General features: G+C 42.5%; 1 protein-coding gene across 1 annotated transcript in view; it reads right to left on the reverse strand.

The window, feature by feature from the left end:
- Window positions 1-22,961, reverse strand: part of KNDC1 (kinase non-catalytic C-lobe domain containing 1) — a 125,906-nt gene extending 102,945 nt beyond the window's left edge. Inside the window, exons 1-3 of the mRNA XM_032773339.2 lie at window positions 22,747-22,961; window positions 17,567-17,765; window positions 8,691-8,749 (exon numbers count right to left, since the gene is read on the reverse strand). Coding sequence (XP_032629230.1) covers window positions 8,691-8,749; window positions 17,567-17,765; window positions 22,747-22,842 — 354 coding nt within the window. The 5' untranslated portion in view covers window positions 22,843-22,961. The remainder of the gene's footprint in view (window positions 1-8,690; window positions 8,750-17,566; window positions 17,766-22,746) is intronic.
- Window positions 22,962-23,903: the final 942 nt, after the last annotated feature.

The following is a 23,903-nucleotide window of genomic DNA, read 5'->3' on the forward strand; positions in this document are numbered from 1 at the left end:
AAATATGGAATTACAGCCCAGGATTAATCAAATAATCCACTAGTGGTTGAAATTTACAGGCAATTTATTTCACTACTCAGATTGACTTTTTTATTGGCCTAACATCTAAATGAAAGCTTGCAAGTCTTAACTTGTTCTTTTGTGAAATGTCAAGCAATCAATTTGCATTGCACAACATTAGTAACTCTTTGCAGTCATTAAAGTCTAAAAACAGAGCTGGAACAAAACAAAGAGAAATGAGACAACCTAGTTTAACTGACAAGTTATAGAACACATAGGGTATATATTTGTGAATTACATAGTGCATACCATGATCTCTAGGCTCATAATACTGTCGCGTTTCAATTGCCCCTAAACTAAGTAGTCCCTGCTTATTCACTCAATATCATAGCTGATGAGTCAAGCTCCTTTGGTTTTAAGGCCTTATAAAAGGTTCTGACACTTTTCACTATTAATCCTTCTACTGTCCTATGCATTTACAAAGCAGTCTATTTTTAAAGATTTCTCTAATTTCAATAACTTTATCTGAAAGCCAGGAGTATAACAAAAAAATCTAAATAAGTCTGGAGGCAAGGGCAGGGTGGCCAGGTGCCCGGTTTTCAATTGAAAAGTCTAGTTGAGATGGGGACCTGACTCTGTCTATCAGATGTACTGATCAGACACCCAAAGTCCGGTTACTGCAGGTGGTGGAGGCACCGGATCATCACTTCCACCAGCCCCTACTCAGCCAGGGCCACCACCTACCTGTGTCAGGCAGCTGCGGCTCAAAGCCCTGGCTGGCTCCACGGATGAGACCCTCCTGACTGGGGCAGGGGGAGGAGGGAGAGAGGGATTAGCAGCCAGTGACGGGGGAAAAGAGGGGAAGAGGCAGCACTGTTGGAGTGTCTAGTTTTTAAATATGACTAGGTTGGCAACCCTGGGCAGGGGAAGAAGAACAAGATTGGATGCAGTGGGTAGACTGATATGGAAGGACAGAAAGTGGTATCTACAATTGAAAACTAAGATGTTTCAAAGTGCCAACTCTTTTCCAAGACACCTTATTCAGATTTTCCATCTGGAGCACAATAAAGTGCCAGACATTTCTGTCTTGATTTATAAGATCCAGGCTAGTCTACACACACTTTCATTTTAAGCAGACTCAGTTATACAAAATTATGGTTGTCACATTTCAAAATGCTATTCTGTTCAGTGAGGCAGAACTTCCACCATTAACATTAGGAGTCACGCATGAACAATAGCAATAGGATTTTAAAAGAAAAAAAGCGTTGCAAACATTAATAACTGTGGGTGCCCATCATTAACCCACTAAGTCCCTACAATAATCACACAGACTGCCACATTCTCTCAGGGGCAAATGGGATACAAAGGACCTCTTAGCAGCAGAACCAATGAGGGAGAAAGGCAATAAATATTTCAAGAGGGACCTCTTTATAGCTTAGATATCTGCAGTATGGACTGAAGTTTCACAGGGAGCACCCCACATAGCAGAACATGGAGTGGGGGGAGAGGGAGGAAAGGGGATCAGGACAGACCAAGGATGTTGGAACTGTCACCACTGGGTCCCCCATCTCTCTGACCTGTTCCTCCCAGTAAGTCCCTCAGCTCACACCGTTTCCAGCAGCTCCCATTGGCCCGGAGCAGCAATCCGTGATCGGCCGGACCTGCGGACGGGGCAAGTAAACATACCAGCCCGGCCTGCCAGGGGCTTTCCCTACACAAGCGGTGATCTCTGTTTGAGAAACCCTGGACTTATGCTTTCCAGGCATAAAGAGCCACTATGTATCTTCAGTTCTAATGATTTACTTTACATTATGGAAATAAAACCAAGAACAAAAGTAAACCTCCATTACAGAGCATAGTGTGTTTTTCCTCTAACGTGCTGAATCAACTCTGCCTCACTCAATGGTAGCTGATCTCACTGATGGGCAAAGTCCTAAAGACTAAAAGCTGTGGTACACTAAAATGTCACCAAAAATTATAACGCGACATACCACAGAGACTTCTTCATAGTTTGGGCCTGAAAGCCACAGACTAACTACTAATATAGTGACAGTAGTGAATTAGTAAAACAGCTATTGTGGGCTCAGAACTGCACCCATAAAAATGGAAGCCATATTGACAGCTGGCTGAAAGGTCAAACACATAAAAGTCAGTTCACTTTTGTCATTTATTGGGAGACTGACATGTCTTACTACTTACCAAAATAGTATTCTTTCAAACTATTCAAAACAGTTTACTGGAGGGACATAGCCACTAAACAGCTTTAGCTTAGTTTACGGTAAATCTGCCAGCCTTTCATCTCCAGTAACTAGAGTTCTAATCCTGCCTCAAGTCAAAATGAATATTAGTTTGATGCCATTCTACAGTTGCCATTAGCGCACAAAAAAGCCACCACACAATTCAGTGTGCTTGACAGTTTTTGCTTAGGAGAGACAGAGGACTGAAAAAACCTCAACTGTTACAGGTCAAAATTTGTGCATAGGTCCCCGCAGGCTCAGGGCACTGCTACTAGTCACTTTCCAAAGCATTCACTTCACTTAAAAACCCTCTTGTGAAGGGTATACACACACAAGAAAGGTCCTCAGCCTGCAAATACTTAAGCTTGAATAATTTTACATATGCTACTAACTAGATGCACTGATTTAATGGCACTACTGAGCTATGTAAAGTTACTCACTCATGTATTTGCACATTTGGGGCCAAAGCGTAGAAAAAGCTACCTATGCCATCATTCTGACAGTACCCTTCTAGCCAGCAAAAATTATGTATACACCTCAAATTTTGATGAATAAGGTCCCAATTGATTTCCCTGCTAAGGATTTGAAAGAGTAATCCAAGGAGTAATTAAGAAACTGCTGGGAATAGCATTACAATAAAACATCTGGATTCCTGAAAGACCAGACAGGAAAAATTAGAAAAAAACACTCATTTTAGAAGCTTCTTACATTCAAATTTTAAACTCACTCTGAAATTGTGAGCTTCACATCTACTTCTTTAGATGTATCAATAATTACTCAGAATACTTCCTCTCTACTTTCAAGGTGACTCAGTGTGAAACTGTTATCACTTAATTAATTAACTAACAAACAATTTGTTCCCAATTGACATAGTAAGAATGGGACCTAGAAAGCAGTTATACAACTGTTGAGCAGAAAATATTTATATTACCTCTCAAATTCATACCCGAATTAGATTTTTTTATTATGCAAGGAAAAGTTAAAATTAGAGCTATCTACAAAAAACATTAAGAAAACACCTACAAATTTATCAATTTATCAATTAAAAAAATCCCACCAAGGTCCATGTGGTGCAAAGACAACCCTGAAACAGGGAAAAGTTAAATTTATCTGTGTTGACAAGTCGCCTATTTCAAGCTTGATTTAATAAAACCTGAATTCCTTTGTGTAGGAGACACACCACTGAAATGATAAAAGAAAAATGATTAATATTGACAAGTTTCTTTGTGCAACCTACATTAAGATTAGTGTTCTATTTTAAGCAAGTGAATTAAGAAATCCTTTCCACCTAACCCTGCACATTCTCCTCCACATTATAAATAAAACCCTCAAGAAAGATAAATATTTTTGAACATACACACATGTATGTGTGCATGTGTACACACACACACACTTTCTGATTCTTAGGGAAAATGAATGTTTCAAATTTGACCTAGCCACAGTATTAAATAGTGCATTATTAAGGGATCCCAGTAGCCAAAATCCAGCATCAAGGATTGCACCCTTACATTTTGTCATTGGATATGAAAAGAGAGTCGGCCATACATCTCTTATCCCAGATATATGATACATTTGTCCTTTTATATGAAAATTTGATGTTAAAGCTCCAGCTACATTACCCATATTTCCTGAAGTGTCCATTGACTCAAGCTCTAAGGTGTTACTCTCACATATGGTTCACCAAACAGATGGAAGTTGCACATTAAAACAGAGCTTGAGAAGAGCTTCTCAGACCCAGAGCAAGGCTCAGTCTCTTCCAGTCAACAGATAACCAAGAGAAACTAATTTCTTCTAGACCTCACTGCACAAACAGAACTACTACTGCACAGAAAGAGCTCTCCCGACAGATTAAGAGGCTGTCAAAAAGGGTTAAGAAAATCTGGTCATGCAGTTTTCTGCCTTTTGATGGCATTTCTCTGCAAAAAGAAAAAGATACAGACTGATAAATATGAACAGCCTAATATTTGAACATGACTCCCTTAACAGCCAAATCTCATATGTAGACATATACAGTAAACTACCAGGCCAGTAAAGGCCAGTTTGAAAATCCAAAGTCAACAGCCGTCCAATCTCAATTTGGGAACTGAAAGACTAAGATGTACTTTATTACAAATCTGTTATTTTGCTGGCCTTGTATTCTGCCTTCAGTTACATTTGTGCAAAACCAATACAAAAACAATGACAGAATATGTTAGTAAGAAGAGTTGGTTACTGGAACTTTGTTAACAATCTTATGCATGAACAGAATCTAACTCCCTCTTCCACAGCACTGGAGAGCTATTATAGTGAACCAAAATAAAAGTTGCAAGTTATTTTTGTCAGGGATGGAAGCAGACACAACTCTGAATAAAATACAGGAAACTGAACTGTGGAGAATGGAGACAGACAACTACAATACTTCTCTTCGCCAAGCAGCAGAATGAATTTAACAAGACTGATCAGTTTCACTTATATTATTCAAGATTTCTTGACAGCAGTCAACTACCAAGGATCATGTGAATTTCCTGTTACTGCTGGAGGAGCCTCACCAGGAAGCATACTGCATTTAACCACTGTGGAAGAGAACCCACAAGGAACTGTCAGAGGGGTAGAGTATCAGAAAAATTCCTTGCTTTACCTTCTATCAGAAAAAGTGTTCCACGGACTGAACAAAATAACTTCTGCCTGTTCCTTCCAGTGCCCCCGCCACGCACACATGCAGCTTGGGAGGAAAGAAATATCCTACATTTCACAGCAGTCAAAGGAGGTGGCTTTGGAGAGGACAGGGAAGTAACAAGACAAAGCTTCTTCACACTTTCAGTAGTTATAGAGGGGGTGGGAGGGTGAATGTGACAGAGGCTCATTGATGGTTCATTACTCTGTCAGCAACTTTTGTCAGGCATGACACACTCACTACAACTAACTCACTCTTGTTATAATCTGTATCTAAAAGGAGTCACATATGGTATCATATGCAAATTGGAAACACTCTGGTCCCCAAAATCATTGCATGGTGTATGTACAGGATGTATATGATGAGTTGCAACTCTGTGCTAGAGCTATGTTCTTAAAATGCATTTGGCTAGCAATGTATAAGCCCAATCTGCCCTAGACAAAGGAATATGTATTTGCTTGTCTGACCAGCCTGGTTGTCAGGCAGAGACAAACAAAGGTACAGTTACATGCAAGGCAGACTAGAATGGAGGAGGATGGCCACTCTTGGCAGGGGATGGAAGTCACAGTTGCAGAAAACCTTCCTGCCTCCTGAAGCAAGGTCACTGAACTTTGGAAGATATAACCAAGCACAGAAAGCCATTTTGGCATCCATTATTGGGCAGATAAAAGAGACCAAAGCTCTTTTATACCTGAGAAAAGTGGAACCTTTCAACCAAGGGGGTTGAAAATCTCTGAAAACTGAATACAGGTGAGAAAAACTTCTTTGAACAAAAGACTCTAGCTTGCTAAATTGAGTTTTGGTCTTAGCAGCATATTTAAATTTTATTTGTTTGTAGTCATTTCTATCCTTATTCCTTATACTTAGCATCACTTAACCCTATATCCTTTTGTTAATAAACTTGTTACATTTTTATCAGAAGCCAAGTGCTCTGACTGAAGTGGAGGGTTCATCGATGCCAGTTAAGTTAATAAGCTGCATACTGTCTCTGTGTTCAGCTCTCTCGCTGAACACTATAGAGCAGACAGTTTGGGGAAAATTTAGGACAGAGGAGGTGTTGGGATCACCCTGCAAAAAGTAAGTAGGCAGTGAAAGCTGGGGTGTGACTTACATGCTCGTATTCTGGATGTAGGTGTCAGGGCTGTGAGCCACAGCACCACAGCATTTAAGACACTCAGAGTTGCAGGGAAGGTGGTGTCGCAACCCCTTACTTGTCTGGATTCAATCCCAAAGCGTCACTGGGTGGAATTTCAAATTTAGAGAGACACCTACATTCAGGCTGACACAAAAGCTAGAGCCCCAAACAAGGTCTACGGAGAGCAGCCTGGTAGAAGCCACAACATCGTCAGGATATTGTCTGAGACCACACTGGCAGACCCAGCACACAGACCTTGAACTCCCCCCTACCCACTTCCTACCTCTGCCATCACCTTGTGCCCTCATACCCTATTGGGGATTTTATTCTCAAGACTTCACTACAGTTACAAAATGTGGTAGGGTAAAAAATAAAATATAAACGACTACACTTTGTTTCCATCTCTTAAAAAGGAAGAGATCACAGAGTTATCAATATTTGTGCTAAATGTTAAATCTGCTATAGGCAGAAAAAAAACCATCAAGAAGTCCCGAATGCACATGTAGATTTGGATTACACAGATCAGTTAGTTGGCACATAGGTGAAATGAACAGCTGTGCTATTAAAAAATTATAAACCATGTTCACACATGGCAGACATCTAAGTCTTGCATCTAAATGCAAGATCACATGCTAGAAATGTGGGGCTGTGCTTCAGTGATCCACTGCCCCAGACTGAAGGGTAGTTTTGTGATATGGACAAACAGCCATTTGAAACTTGGCTGAAACTAGCAACACTTTTAACCCAAGGTAAACTCCTATTATACTGAGTTGGTGATGGAAACAAATCTATTGAAGAACTCTCAGTAACACTCAACTATTTCTGTTGTGCCTCTCTTATCGGTCAAAATTCACTAATCACCATGCTAGCAAACGGTGATACAAGGGAAGGGGAGGAGGGATAGGGGGAGCTGGGAAAATGTACAGTAGGTCAAACTTTTGATTTAGAGAAAAGAAATGTGTCTCAATATTAGTTCATATAGAATCTAAACTGTTTTTTTTACCGTGCTGAGTAAACCTGCATTTTTTTAATACAAAAGCAGGCAAATATTGAAAGAGAGCAAAAGACCAGATCAGGAATATAAACAATACTTGTAAGTAATAAGTGCCTTGAAATTAGTTTATTTCTCAGCCTCTTTTATAATAATGTGCACTTGATACCTTCTTTTCCAGAAATGCTACTGTCCACTAGAACCAGAGCAGTGTCCTTGTAAAACGTACGTTTGACATTTTTGGGGTAGGTCTTTAGGCCTGGAGCACCTGTTAAATATCCATAATGCATTCTGGAGTACCTCTGGGCCAGAAAATCTCAAAATCTTTCACTTCCAAACTACTGGCCAGCCAGAGGCTTATACATGATGGCACGCAAGACCACGCTCACCAGAGGTAAAGGCCTTTGGACTCATGGAGAGAAGACAGGCTTGTGTAGGAAAGGAAAAAGGATGTAGATCTCAAAGAGCTGGAATGAGAATGCAAGAGTTGAGTAAGACTTGATCAGATGCAGGAGGCCTATCTGGGCATAAGGAGTAGAGAAAATATTTATCACTCCAGACTTGAAGGAGCTTCAGGGACATCAATCTAAAGGAGAAAACTAAAAGTTTCAGTGCCCCTCTGGAAGGAATAGCCACCAAGTATATGTCGCTCAACTAAAACAAGTCAGAATATAAAGAACATTATCACTGCCCTCCTAACACACTGTGTGCCAAAAACTGGAAGTAGAGACTGTCAAGCCATTTGAGCTCTGATTGCCTACATAATTTTAATGATTGCCAAGTGTCCATGGTGGTGGGTAGAGATGAATAGGAACTCCTGCCCCTAAAGCTTCCAAAACTGTACTATACCAGACACATTTAAAATAAATATATTATATATTTACTGAACAAGAGATAATTATAAACCAGATGATACAAAAGATAAGCAAGCATCAAAATAAAATTATTTATATTAGATTATGTGGAAACAAAATAGATTCCCTTATATCTTGACTGACAACAAAACATGCTTCCCATTAAACCAATTTAGGTATTATCTAGAATACAAGCCAATAAAAACATTAAATAGTGTATCCAAGAATTTCAATAGAAAGGAACAAAACCAAACATTGTTGAATACAGCACTGGGATGGCTGATTTGGGAGACTAATGAATTAGTATAAACAATTTAGCACTAATTTAATTTAACAATGTAGAGCATTTGTGGATTGCAAGGCAACAGACATCCATTTGTTTCTTCATTAAGCCAAAGATAAAATTGTTGATTGCCCCACCATGAATTATTTTATTGAAGAAGATAGCAACCAAATGTTATATTTAGTATAAAAATTCATGGCTAGTCTCTGAACAAACAAATGTAACCAATGAAGGATACATAAAACAATTCAGACCAGCTGTGGTTTAAAGCAGACCAATATACCATTCTTGCAAAAAAGGGTTTACATGTTTTCAGTTAATGAAGAATTGTTTATATAGAAAATTGTTATAAACATACCATTTTACTTCACTAGAAATTTCTATTTCATACATAGCCTGCATTCCCAAAACAGCATACTCGTTCATGAGCATTAAATACATACATTAAAACTGTATGCTGAAGAAAAACTATAAGCATTCAGTATTGTAAAAATACCAGCAACAACAACAAGATCTATATCTTTATCTGTTACTTGCCTCAAATGTGTTACCAGTGATATCAAATTCTGGTGGGACAAAGGCACCTTCTGGATCGTCTATAAAAAAAGAATGCCAGATTAAGAAATTGACAATTATATATGCATATAGCACGTTTTTACAGTTTCATTCACAAAATGAAATCTACATAATTGACAAGCCTGTTGGTTCTCACACCTCCAAGCTACAAAGACAACTCTGTACAGAGCTGATTGTTCCAGTGCTGTAAGGGAACTATTAACTCTTACCAAATGACCCTTAATGATTACATACGGTAGTGTGCCTTTCTGTACCTTATTTCTAACCATCCTGAAGAAGCAAACTATCGCTCTCCCCACTAAGAAACACAAAGATTAAATTCAGAGAAAGAAACAACCACCATTTGAGACACCAAACTACCAACTTAATATTTTTAATCCCCTTCCTTCTGTGAACCTGAAAGTTTTCAGGTCAAGGCTACAGCTGGAGCTAGGAGCTGAGGCCAGGGCTGCAATCGGGGCCAGGAACAGAGCCGGAGGAGAAGGCCGGGGCTGTGGCTGGGGGTGGGAGCTGGGAACGAGGCTGCAGCTAGGGCTGTGGCCAGGAGTGGAGACGGGAGCTGGGGCCAGGGCCAGAAACCGAGGCCAGAAGCTGCGGTTGGGCGCAGGGCCAGAGCACAGTTGGGGGTGGGGCTGGGTGGGGCTCCCTCCCCACCCCTAATGAGGGCTGACCCTGGCCCCACCACATACCCCCAAAGATTCCTCTTTGCCCCACTAGCAGGGAGCACTCCACTGTTTGGGGACCACTGCCTTATAGTGAAAGGCTCAAAGAGCCCAATCTATTTATCTTAACAAAGAGAAACATAAGAGATAACTTGACTACACATGTAAGTCCCTGCATGGAGAAATAAATATTTATTAATACACAGTCAGTATAGCAGAGAAAGGTATAGACACAAACCTATGACTGGAAGCTGAAGTTAGACAAATTCAAACTGACAATAAGGTGCACATTTTTGACAGCGAGGATACAACTATTAGAACAATTTGCCAAGGGTTGTGGTGGGGTTTCTCCAACACCAACTATTTTTAAATCAAAATTGGATGATTTTCTAAAAGATGTGCTCTAGGAATTATTTTGAGGAAGTTCCATGGCTCTTGTTATACAGGAGGTCAGACTACATGACCACAATGGTCCCTTCTGGTCTTGGAAGCTCTGAATCAAAACTCCAAGCCAGTAACCAAAGGAGGGAGATTTCCCAGGGCGAGCTAATAAAAGCTTATAGGAGTTTGCCTTGTATTACTTTTTAGAAGTTACAAAACAAGCACATGTAGATAAGTCTCCACAGCCACCACCTCTAACTACCATCTTCTGAGATGAGGAAGAACCAAATCTCCATCTCCAAGGTACGCAACCTAGTTGACTGCTGACCTACTCACACCACAAATATGATTGATGCCATTGTGGGCCTCTCCAACCAGCAGGCCAACATAGCTGCTCACTCCACTTTCCAATCAAATCCATATGGAAAGACGAGGAGAGAAGCTCTTCATTAGAGGAGTTGGGCCTGGACGACAGCTTGGAAGTGGACTACTTCAGCAGCGATGCTGCATGATGCTGTATTAATGCCTATCTGGCAACTCAGTCATTGGAGGTATAACTATGGTGGTGGTTTGGTGGTGTTGCCCCATTTGCCTGAGGGATTTGGCTCCAAAGGTTGGGTAATTTCCCTTAGCCCTGGTCTACACTACGAGTTTAGGCTGAATTTAGCAGTGTTAGATCGATTTAACCCTGCACCTGTCCACACGATGAAGCCATTTTTGTTGACTTAAAGGGCTCTTAAAATCGATTTCTGTACTCCTCCCCGATGAGGGGATTAGTGCTGAAATAGACATAAAAGGGTCAAATTTGGGATAGTGTGGACGCAATTAGACAGTATTGGCATCAAGGAGCTATCCCAGAGTGCTCCATTGTGACCACTCTGGACAGCATTTTCAACTCAGATGCACTAGCCAGGTACACAGAAGAAGCCCCGGGAACTTTTGAATTTAATTTCCTGTTTGGCCAGCGTGGTGCGCTCATCAGCACACATGACCATGTAGTCCCAGAATCTCTAAAGAGCTCCAGCATGGACTGAACAGGAGTTACTGGATCTGATCATTGTTTGGGGAGACGAATCCATGTTATCAGAACTCCATTACAAAAGACGAAATGCCAAAATATTTGAAAAAAATCTCCAAGGGCATGATGGACAGAGGCTACAACAGGGACCCACAGCAGTGCAGTGTGAAAATTAAGGAGCTCAGGCAAGCCTACCAAAAAACCAAACAGGCAAACGGCCACTCCAGGTCAGAGCTCCAGACATGCCATTTCTATGATGAGCTGCATGTAATTCTAGGGGGAGCCTCTACCACTACCCCACCACTGTCCATGGACACCTGCAAGGGGGGAGTCTCATGCAACAGGGATGAGGATTTTGGGGACGAGAAAGATGAGGAGGTGGAGGAGGATGAGAATAGCACACAGCACAGAAGCAGAGAAATCATTCTCCCTGATAGCCAGGAACTGTTTATCACCTTGGAGCCAATATCTTTCCAAGGCGAGCTGACAGACCATGAAGCCAGAGACGGCACCTCTGGTGAGTGTACCTTTGTAAATATAATGCATGGTTTAAAAGCAAGTGTATTTAATGATTAATTTGCCCTGAAGACTTGGGATGCATTCGCGGCCAGTACAGCCTCTCTTTTTAAATGGCCAACGCAATGGGTGCTTGGTATGGGAAAGGAGGGCACGGCTGTTTGAAACCATTCCCACATGTTATGAAGGTTGAAGAAGCTGAAAGACTGTGGCTTACCATGGCTGCCTGCAAGCTGAATCCTGTTGCCCGGTCCTGTATGTGTGATCTCTCACACCAAACTGACAGGCCCTTAATATAAAAGGCAAAATGCAACCTTATACCAAAAACACATGTGCTACGTAATGTTAACAGCTTTGTTCACCGTGAAAGAGTCTATCCATTGTTCTCTAAAATGTGTCTTTAAATACTACTCTCCTTTTTTTCCTCCCACAGCTGCAAATGTTTCAACGCTCCCCCATCATCTGCATCCCAGAGGCTAGTGCAGATAATAAGGTGAAAAAAACCGCACTCATGATGAAATATTCTCTGAGCTCATGCAGTCCTCCCACACTGAATGCGTGAAGGCAAACAATGTCAGAGTCCAAGAAAGCAGAAAATGAACACGAGGACAGGAGGGACGAATGAGATGAGAGATGGTGGGAGCAAGATGAGATAGGCAGGATGCAATGCTGAGGCTACTGGGGGATCAAACTGATATGCTCCAGCGTCTGATGGAGCTGCAGGAAAGGCAGCAGCAGCACAGACCACCGCTGCTGCCCCTGTATAACCACCTGCTCTCCTCCCCAAGTTCCATAGCCTGCTCACCCAGATGCCCAAGAACCCCAGGAAGGGGAAAAAGGGTGCACTCTGGACACCCAAACACTCCACTCCAGAGGACTGCACAAGCACAGAAGGCTGGAATTCAATAAGTTTTGAAGTGCAGTGTAGCCTTGTCCTTCCCTCCTCTACTTCTTCCCCCACCCCTCCCAGGCTACCTTGGCAGTTATCCCCCTATTTGTGTGATGAATTAATGAAGAATGCATGATTTTGAAACAATAAATGACTTCCTTGCCTCTGCAAGTGGTGATTGAAGGCGGGAGGGTAGCTGGCTTACAGGGAAGTAGAGTGAACCACAGGGGGTGGTTTTCATCAAGGAGGAAAACAAACTGTCACACCGTAGCCTGGTCAGTCATGAAACTGGTTTTCAAACCTTCTCTGATGCGCAGCGTGCCCTGCTGTGCTCTTCTAATCGCCCGGGTGTCTGGCTGTGCATAATCAGTGGACAGGCGATTTTCCTCAACTTCTTACCCTGCCATAAACATCTCCCACATACTCTCACAGATATTGTGGAGCAGACAGCAAGCGGCAATAACAATTGGAATATTGGTTTTACTGAGGTCTAACCGAGTCAGTAAACTGTGCCAGTGCGCTTTTAAACATCCAAATGCATTTTCTACCACCATTCTGCACTTGTTCAGCCTATAGTTGAACGGCTCCTTATTACTGTCCAGGGTGCCTGTGTATGGCTTCGTGAGCCACAGCATTAAGAGGTAGGCTGGGTCCCCAAGGATAACTATAGGCATTTCAATGTTCCCAACAGTTATTTTCTGGTCTGGGAAGTAAGTCCCGTCCTGCAGCTGTTCAAACAGACCAGAGTTCATGAAGATGCGAGTGTCATGCACCTTTTCCGGCGATTTCACGTTGATGTCTGTGAAACGTCCCTTGTGATCCACCAATGCTTGCAGCACCATTGAAAAGTACCCCTGCTGCCAAGGTGGTCTGGTCCCAAGATAGGGATATGCATTCCATCTATTGCCCCACTACAGTCAGGGAATCCCATTGCAGCAAAGCCATCCACTATAACCTGCACATTTCCCAGAGTCACTACCCTTGATAGCAGCAGCTCAGTGACTGCATTGGCTACTTGGATCACAGCAGCCCCCACTATAGATTTACCCATTCCAAATTGATTCTCGACTGACTGGTAGCTGTCTGGCACTGCAAGCTTCCAGAGGCTATCACCACTTGCTTCTCAACTGTGAAGGCTGCTCTCATCTTGGTAAGCGCCCTTACACATTCAAAAGTTTCACAGCCACTGGGAATCATCCCAGACCTGCAACACGATGTGGTTCACCAGTCTGTGGTTTTTTCCTGGGCCCAGAATCAGCATTCCATGGCATGAACCTGCCCCATTACCACCATGATGTCCAAATTGCCAGGGCCCATGTTTTAAGAGAAGTCTGTGTCCATGTCTTCATCACTATTGTGATCATCCTGTCATCGCCTCCTCACCTGTTTTTGCAGGTTCTGGTTCTGCGCATACTGCAGGATAACACACGAGCTGTTTATGATGCTCACAACAGCAGCGGTGAGCTGAGTGGGCTCCATGCTTGCTGTGGTATGGCGTCTGCTGGAGAGCAGAGTTGCAGCGGAAGCAGTGGATGACGATGGATGCCACAAGAATAGATATTTATACCAAATGATGAGACAACCTGCGAGATGGATTCATGGCACCACGAGAGCAGATTTGCAGCGGAAGTGGTAGAGAACGATGGTTAGCACCACGCACTTTTCCCAAGGAAGAACACACGTTCCCAGGAGCCCATGACAGAAACATGGAGAAATTTGCAATCAAGACACGAGCAGGAGAGCAGAGTTGCAGCAGAAGCGGTGGATGATGACAGGATGCCCACGAGAATAGATATTTATAAAGAACAATGAGAGGATCTGCGAGGTCAATTCATGGCACCAGGAGAGGAGAGTTGCCGTGAAATCAGTAGTTGGATGATGATGGTTAGCAGTCCTACTGCATCGTCTGCTGAAAGCAGTATGGCATCTGCACGGAAAAAAGGCGCGAAACGATTGTCTGCCTTTGCTTTCACAGAGAGAAGGACGACTGACGACATGTACCCAAAACCACCCACAACAATGCATCTGGAGCTCAACCCAGAATTCCAATGGGCAGTGGAGACTGTGGGAACTGTGGGATAGCTACCCACAGTGCAACACTCCAAAAGTCGCTGCTAGCAATGGTACTGTTGATGCACTCTGCCAACTTAATGCACTTAATGGGGACACACACAATCAACTGTATAAAATCGCTTCCTAAAAATCAACTTCTATAAATTCGACCTAATTTTGTAGTGTAGACATATCCTTAGAAGTGGAGAATTGTTAATTTTTAGACTCACAAAATGCTCTTAGAGTTGATCACATATATAACAAATTTAACGCCCCACACCCAATGTCAAATGAAGACTTCAAATCAGACAGATGTTAAAAGCTATAAATCCTCACTCCAAAGATCTCTTTCTCCAACCCATCCTTCCAGGCAAATGTCTGGGTGAACAGGAGTCCCATATGTCAAGCTGAAGTTCTATCAGAGCAGTGGGAGGCAGGGGAAAGCAAAATTCTAGAGCCTAAGAATTTTAAGAGCTCTTTCTTCCTCCAGTTGTTTAGATCTAGGTGATAGCTTGAACATCTCAGCTGATCTAAGCTGTTGGGGAACAAAGCAACCATCACCTTTAATTGCACCAGAAAATTAATATGTATGTAGTAGCTGTACTGTATTCAGCAGTGCAGATCATGAAGTACTGATGTCATTCATGCCTTGTGAGAAACACTGTGAAGCAAGTAGTCTACATGAGCTGAAGCTCTGGGACTGCCTTCTAATGCATCTCCAGGTAGACTACTCTAATATGAAAGAGGCAAAGGCATAGCATAACAAAAACGAGGAGTCCAGTGGCACTGTAAAGACTAACAGATTTATTTGGGCATAAGCTTTCATGGGTAAAAAACCGACTTCTTCAGAAGCATAGAGTGAAGATTACAGATGCAGGCATAAACATACTGACACATGAAGAGAAGGGAGTTACAAGTGGAGAACCAGTGTTGACAGGGCCAATTCAGTCAGGGTGGATGTGGTCCACTCCCAATAATTGATGAGCAAGTGTCAATCCCAAGAAAGGAAAAATTGCTTTGGTAGTGAGCAGACACACAAAACTCCTCTATTACAGAAGCAGATACTAAATTCTCTCTCTTAGATCTTGAGTAGAGGGCTGAAGCAATGGCTCTTGTGCTCTAAAGCTGCTAAGTGGTCTGGTTCACATATATTTATTCATCACCACCAGCTGGCTCCGGCTACACAGGCTGTTGCTGCCTTTGGTCACAGAATCCTTTTAACTAGTTTACAAAATAGTGTGGCTTTCTGCAGGAACCAGCTTCCACTCTTTCTATTACTCTCTTTCTTTCTCCTCCTCCTACCCCACCAATCTCGGAGCATTTGAGGAGTATTATTTTAGATTTGGTAATCCCATAGTTTATACTTTTTCAAATCATGAAGCTCTCCAAGGGACAGTGGGCAATTTGCAGCTACTGGCACATGGTGCAATACAATTTTTGTATTCTTGCTTCCTGTTGCATGGAGTCCACAGTGTCATTTCTTTAGAAGGAAAGGAAAGGCACAATGTAACAACCTGAATTGCTTACAAGTCATTTCCTCTTATTTAAAAAAAGAGAGAGTCACCTTTTCTAGCAGAGTAAATATGACTGCGACAAAGTTCCAGAAATGACAAGATAGTAAAAAAAACGTGTTGTCTGATTTTGACTGAGTTGCATAGGACAAAAAAATGGAGACAAGGTAGGAGAAGCACAGAGAATTGTGGGGAAAAATCCTTAAAAAATATGCATCTGCATACCAATTTCTTTCATTATGAAGTTTCTCTTAGAGTTTTCTAGACACAGGCAATGTTTCTTAAACTATAATTGAATTTTGAAACATCCTAATCAAGACTTTCCAATAATATGAATTATGTCCATGCACATAATTTGCTTCACTAAAAACCCATACTCTGAGTATTTGCATAAGGCCATATTTAACTGATGGCTGACAATCAGGAACTGAGCTTAGATTTTTTTTACCTCTTGTGAGCACTTCCTTTCTTTCCCCAAGATCTTACTTTTTGGCAGGACAAAGAACTTTTGTCCAGTAGACATATTCTCCTTTAGTGAGGCTCCTGTATGTTTCTTTAAGAAACATCAGGTCAAATTCGATCCAAGATTTAGATTTTGTAAGAGTCAACTTTTACAAAACTGAAGAAAAGTGTTTCTTTCCTGAAGTTACAATACAAACAATTCTTTTAACACAAAAACCAATTTCCCCTGCAGTGTTAAACGAACTATAGCAGCACAGGATTAGTACATGGGAATCTGAAAATGTATTATACTTAAAAACAAACACGAACATGTCAAATCTATTTTGAAGTTGTTCATGATGAGAAATAAAACATGACATAAAACTGAAAGTATATTTTAAAATGTATTTGTTTATGACCTCTCAAGTAAGGATATTTGATTTAAAACTCTGATTTTTAACCTGATATAGTTTCATTTCAACAGCTGGACCAAAATTATGGCTAACACACACACACGGTTCTTTTAATGCAATCTGGAAGCAAAGTGACAGATGTAGTTATTCTGACACTGTTTTAAAAATAAATTAAGATTAAAAGACATAATAAAAAACCTAAAGAGAATAGGCCTGGCACAGAACTGATCTCTGAGGCTTCTATAGCTTGGCACTAGGTTCCTTCTTCCTCATTCTTTACTGCAATTTTCTTAGCTGTCATTTCTTGCAATGTGAGGGACTAAGGCTCTTGAGATTTTTGCTGATTTCATCTTATCCAATAATAGACTTTCGTTCACAATGAAATCAGAAGTCCTTTTGTGAATGTCAGCATCCCCATGTCTCCAATGATACATAAAGATCTTACATTCTGCCATATGCAGATACGACTCAGTCCTCCATTCTGGGAAAGCTTTATCAGGTCACATCTATTCTACTGCTAGATCTACAGCCAAATAGCCATCTTCAATTTCATGGACATATTTTAAGTGGTGAGAGAAGCAGCACCATGATTATGCTTTGCCCATACTTTCAGACATGCAAACACATATCTGCACAAGTCCATAACTTACTATGTTTAAAATGTAAGTGCAATAGATTCATGTGGGAAAAAAATCTGTGAAAACAAGTGGATCCAAGATCTTACTAAATTCAATCGGAAATCTTTATTCAGTATCAGTATGACTAGTGAATGTACAGTGCTCCTGAATCTAATTTAGTTTCATATGGACCGCAATTCATCCATTTATCAAGAAATTCTGCTTTGCAGTCTAATTAAATCTACGTAACAGTTTGAAGAGTATAATGTTTTATTACATTCTCTCAGCATGACTTTGCATACTTCTTAACAAATTGCCTAGAAGCACAAATACTTACCACTGAGCTGTTCCATGAAGCACACATTGCCATTGGTGTTAAAAGCCAAAGTGTCAGGAGTAATGCAAAGTGTCTGGAAGATTGCTGAATGGGAGATGCTCTTCATAGAATGGCTACACTCCAGGCAAATTGCCCAGACATCTTGCTCAGTAAGACAGCTATCCCGCAGTGACAGAATATCAGCAAGGGACACATTCTCCTGCCAAGACATGAATTCAGAAATTACTTTGCATTTGATGACATTACTTGTAGACAATTGTGTCAAATGTCATCTACAAGACACAACCTGATGTGATTTCAGCAAGTTCTCAGACTTCCTAGGACAAAGAATTTAACCTCCAACTTCTACCCCCCAAGTATTTAATGTAAAGAACTTTCAGCACAAAGAGTGCCTTAGGGGAAACAGTCAACGTGTGCAAAGATCTCACATTAACATCAGAAAACAGGTATTTTTGTGATATATTTAAAATGAGACACTCCCGCACCACACTAAAATGAAAGGATAGTCATGAGGTAAAGGCACAGAGACTGGGTCACATGAGATTTGGATTAATTTTCCAACTCTGCCACAAGTTTTCTGTGTGACCTTGGGGAAGTCACTTTAAGCTCTTTTTGCCTCAGTTTCCCCCACCTGTCTCCTGAAAGGGGTCGTTGCAAGGTTTGATTAGTGTTTGTAACTGCTTTGTGAGCCTCAGGTAGCGCAACACACGTTATGGCCTCTCTTTTTTGGGGGCGTGGAGGGGCTGGAAATAAGTCAAAATTTTAGATAAACAGCTCCAGGTGCCTGATGGTTGCCTCAGATTTTTGTTTATCCAGTGCTACCCAATGGTAAAGGTAACATATGACTTACAGATAAAGGCTGTCTTCACAGCTGTGATATTTATTAGGCTCATGTGGGAATTCCAAGAAACATGGCAAAAGCTCTGTTGGAGACATTTAGAAGTTAGTATTGCTTTGTTCAGTCTAGTTTAGACTAGAGAATAACTTTACATTGGAAGGACGATGCACTGGAAGATCTGACAGGCTCTTCCATTTTCTAACTTCTATGACTGTATGCTTTAGGAAGCTGCTTAGATAAAAAGGTTATGGTTAGAAGTGCCATGCCTAGTAGCGGTATTATCACACAACAATTACTTCCAGGATTGTCTTGGAATCTCCAGGAATTAAAGATTAGTCTTTAATTAAAGATTGTGTCCTGTGACGGAACCTCCAGGAATCTGTCTAATCAAAACTGACAATCCTACACAACATAATGACCCCAAGATAAGGGCAGTAAACACAAGAAATGTATTTGCCTTTCCCAAGCAACTCTAAAAAAATGGAAAGAATTCAGGCAAAATTTCAAGCTGGATACATACTGATTACAATTTAGTCAAGAAAAGACCATAACAGCAATTTTCTCAAAGCTCTAATAAGTAGTTGACATTTCTCAGACCTCCAAAATTCCAGATATTTAGAACTGAGTTTAGCTATAAAAAGTAATCAAAGCTTTTTGGGTTACAGAATATGTGTTTTACGAACACCTAAATTGATTTTTGTTTGTTTTTCTTTTGGGATGGAATAAAAGCAAATTTGTTAACATAGTCGTTAATATTTGTTACTTATCACTGCATTAGGCATCACTTTATGGGAAAAGTATTCCCAACATTAGAAGCACCACCATTTCAGTCTTCTGAGCCTCCTTTCTCTTCTTCCCAGTCTGTCTCTTCTACTTCCTCCTTCAGCATCTCCCTCTCTGTAACAACTCCCAATTCCATGTTATTTGGCTCCTCTTCCGCCCCATGTTCCCTTCTCTTAAAAGGATCAGGAATCAAATAAAAAGCGACGGAGTCCTGTGACACCTTAAAGACGTCAGACAAAGTGGGTATTCACCCACGAAATCTTATGCTCCAATACGTCCGTTAGGCTATAAGGTGCCACAGGACTCTTCGTCACTTTTTACGGATCCAGATTAACATGGCTACCCCTTTGATACTAGGAATCAAATAGTTAATGCTAAATCTTGAGATTTTCTAAAAGTTTAAGGGATTTAGGAGCACGTCCCCATTGCTTTTAGAGGAATTTGCATTCTTAGATCTCTTAGGCATTTTTGAAAAAATCTTTCCTTCAAGTTCAAGGCTCATCAGGCTTTCAAGTTAACATCTCAATGAAATGAAAGGGTCAAGGAGAGCTCAGACTCTTAGAGCCATTTCTTATGGTCACTTGTAGACTCATTGCTTGCGTTATCACACATATCCTATTTGGAAGATCTTTATCATAAGGTTAGAAACCCTTTGAGGAAGATAAATGAAAGCTTAGATTCTGCAGACTCTGCACATGCTTTGTGGTCCAGGGCCAACCTGGATGTTTGTCACCAGTAAACAATACCATAAAACAGACTTAAATGTGAAAGATAGCATTTTAAATATAAAGAGCAATCTGACAGAGTGAGCAGTGAAGAATTAATAAAATATTGCTAGACAAACCGGACAGCAAAAAAGCCATTTCTCAAAAGAAGATTATAGAGTATCTATTCAAATGAGTCAAGTATCAGAGGGGTAGCCGTGTTAGTCTGGATCTGTAAAAGCAGCAGAGAATCTTGCGGCACCTGATAGACTAATAGACGTTTTGGAGCATGAGCTTTCGTGGGTGAATACCCACTTCGTCAGATGCATCTGACGAAGTGGGTATTCACCCACGAAAGCTCATGCTCCAAAACGTCTGTTAGTCTATCAGGTGCCGCAAGATTCTCTGCTCCTATTCAAATGGGAACTTTTAGGAGCTTGCCAGGAATGGCAGTCAAGCTCTATTTAATAAATACCCAGCTCTTCTACAGTGCTTTAAGAGATTAAGAGGTTGTTTTCCCCTCCATCACCCACACTTTTAGGTCTCCAACTTTTAATCATTCTTCTTGAATATTCCTAAGAATGCTATAAATGTGTCAGCAAGCACCCTTAATATCCCGAGAGCAGTCTGGGAGATCTTCCAAAGGGTAGGCAATGGAAAACTTATTGAATCATGATTCATACATCAGCAGCCCACAATAATCTTGTTCAGTCTGAGGAATAAAAAGGTATCCTCAATTGGTTTCCAAATTGCTAAAGGATTTTGATTCACGCTCAACTCTCTTGAGAGCAAAAATGATTGTACCAGATCTTGTCTACCATGTGACAGGCTACAGGAAACAGGTCACCGGACAACGTCCACAAATGGATTATCTGATCCTACTTGAGTTTGTGAGAAGAACTGTAGCCAGTCCCTCCTCCAAATTATTTACATTGCTAGGAGCTTTCTCTATGGGTACTCCCTTTTCAGTGTTATCACTTGATGGAATCTACCCCTGAAACTGGCAGAGATGTAAGAAGAAAGAGAAAGTGCTATTTAACAACTGAACCCAATATGTGAAATGTATCCATCACTAAACTGCTAGTTAAAATATTTCTGGTCCATGTTATTCAAATGCTAACTAACCAGGCAAGCAACACTCTCCAAATCATTCCTTGAGTTATGAAGGAAAAGATCAATAATGCAAGAACTCTCTATGACAAAACAACTCAGAACTGGAGTCAGCTCCATCTTTGTGTTTGTTTAGCACAACTAATGACTAATTGAAACATATAACAGTATAAAGAGACTTAGCAGCCTTTCCTGCTGCCTGTTAAAGGCCTTTTACGTGGCAGCAACAAAACTTTTACAGAAGAAAAAAAGATTTGCTTATTACCAAAGGGGATTTTGTTTGATTTATGTGATTTTGTCTGAATAAGAGTCATTGTTATTATATGCTACTACAAACTCATAGTCCAACATTTGTGACATTAGTCTGCAGCCATGACAATAATTATGATACAACAGTTAAATCATATTGATGAATACTGGGTATTAAGAAGTGGCGTGTGAGGGAGTAAATCCATTAGGAACACAGGTTTCTGGGATTATTAGAAAGAGGGGAGCAAGAGAATCTTATTGACATGAAAAATGCCTCTTTGAATAGCCCTCCAGTTCCTATGTAATAAGACTTCCAAGACTTTTGATAGCTGCTAATCTTAAATCCGTACCCAGAGATGTTTGCATCCCACAGTTTTGCAGGAAGAAGACATTCAGAACACTTCCTCTATAACTTACTGCTTTGAAGAGTAAAAGCAATTTGCCCTCACAGCTTTTAAATTAGGGGTTGGCAACCTATCACCAGGGGTGGCTCTAGGTATTTTGCTGCCCCAAGCATGGCAGGCAGGCTGCCTTTGGCGGTTTGCCTGCAGGAGGTCCCTGGTCCTGTGGATTCAGCGGTAGGCCTGCGGGTGGTCTGCCAAAGCTGCAGGACCAGCAGACCCTCCGCAAGCATGCCGCCAAAGGCAACTTGCCTGCCGCTCTGGCGACAACCAGCAGAGCGCCCCCCATGGCTTGCCTCCCCAGGCACGCACTTGGCGTGCTGGTGCCTGGAGCCGCCCCTGCCTATTGCACATGTGCCAAAGGTGGCACGTGAGCTGATTTTCAGTGGCACTCACACTGCCCGGGTCTTGGCCACTGGTCTGGGGGTGCGGGAGGGGCTCTGTATTTTAATTTAATTTTAAATGAAGCTTCTTAAACATGTTAAAAACCTTATTTACTTTACATACAACAATACTTTAGTTATATATGATAGACTTTAGAAAGAGAACCTCTAAAAATGCAGAAATGTATTACTGGCACAGGAAACCTTAAATCAGAGTAAACAAACGAAGACTCCACACCACTTCTGAAAAGTTGCTGACCCCTGCTTTAAATGGTAGGAGAATCCGCCCCTTTCCCTACAACCGAACTAAGATGATCGGGTCCCTGTGAAAGTTGATTTATACCCTTTGACTGGCCAGTCCGCGTTCACCACAGGTTTAGTTCCCCGTTAAGTCAACACTTTCTGCTCTCCCCTCGTTTGCGCAGCGCAGCGCACAGCACCGCTATAAACAAAGCGAAGGCCGGGAAGGGCAGGCCGGGAACTGGAAGCACAGGTCAGCAGCACAGCGACCAGAGAACTAGCGGCTGAGTTGCTGACACAAAACAAGTTCATCCGGAGAACCCACTCCAGCAACTGCAGCGCCGGGGCCACTCTCTGTTGTTAGGAAGGGTCGCTCTCGCCCACAGGTGCACGCAGGAGCCAGAGCTCTTCAGGGACGAGTGGGTGCTCTTGCAAAGGAGGGGTGGGGGAGGCTGCACTTTGGCACACTCACCTCATCCTCCAGCAGCGTCGGCAGCGGCTCGAAGTCATAGCAACCCACCTCCTCCTCCTCGGGAAACCCAGCCACCGCGGCGTCCACAGTCTCCATGCCGCCTGGGGAGGAAGTGGCAGGCGAAGGCTTCACCCCAGCAGCCTGGCTGCGTGCTCCAAGCCCAGCCCTCTGCGACTCATGCCCAACGCCTGCTCGTGCCTCCGGAGCAGCCCCTGGCTGTAGCCCCGCAGCGCCTCGAGCCCTCGTCCCCCGGCCCGCTCGCTTCCCGCGCCCACCCCTGGGAACGCCGCGCGCTGCAAGCCCTGCCCGGGGGCACGCCCTGGCCCTTCGCTAAGAAAGCGATCGCATAGTAACGGGCACGGCCGCCGCGCCTTGCCTGAGCTACGCAGGCCGGACTGCAGCTCCACCTGACCGTCTCCTTCCCCGCACAGCCCAGCTCCGCCACTGCAGGGGCCTCGGCCCGCTCGCTCCGGCCTGGGTTACTGAGCCCTAACGCCCTCCCAGCGCAGCCAGGTGCCTGCCCTGAGACTCACTCCCACCCCCCTGCTAATCCGCTTTCATCCCTGGTTCTCCAAACTAACGCGGAGCAAACTTCAGGCAGCAAATTACCGCCAGCGCAGCCCCCCTGCGCCAGCCGCGCCACTGCCGCAATGCTCCCTCTGCACCGCCGGAGAGCGGCGTGGCTCGCGGCGGTTGTCAGCGCGCAGGCTGATTGATGCACCAGGGTTGGTTTGTGTCTGATCTGCCACGCTCCGCAAGCGAAGACTGCGGCATGCACTGGCAGACCGGTCCTTTGCCAGGGCTTTCCAAAATCTTCACCTCTGATATTGATGATCGAAACTGAATGTTATCAATCAAAACAAACGCTCCAGTCCTGCAATGAGTTTCATAGAAGTGGACCATGGAGCCCTAGTGACTTCAGTGGGGCTGCAAGGATGTGCAATCGGGGAATGGATTTCGGGATCAGGGCCTTAACATTGACAACATTTTCTGTTTGCTTTCACTCGACTTGGACATTCAATTAAATTTAGTTTACTTTTGTCCCATCCCCCCATATGCACACACCTTGCTGCAATTTGATCTACCAGCAGGGACCCCTCACCTTGAGAGAAAGTGATTAGGAGACCAGGCTACAAGTTGGGACAGCAGGGTTCAAA

Source organism: Chelonoidis abingdonii, chromosome 15 (genome assembly GCF_003597395.2).
Source record: "Chelonoidis abingdonii isolate Lonesome George chromosome 15, CheloAbing_2.0, whole genome shotgun sequence".
In the NCBI taxonomy this organism is placed as follows: domain Eukaryota; kingdom Metazoa; phylum Chordata; order Testudines; family Testudinidae; genus Chelonoidis; species Chelonoidis abingdonii.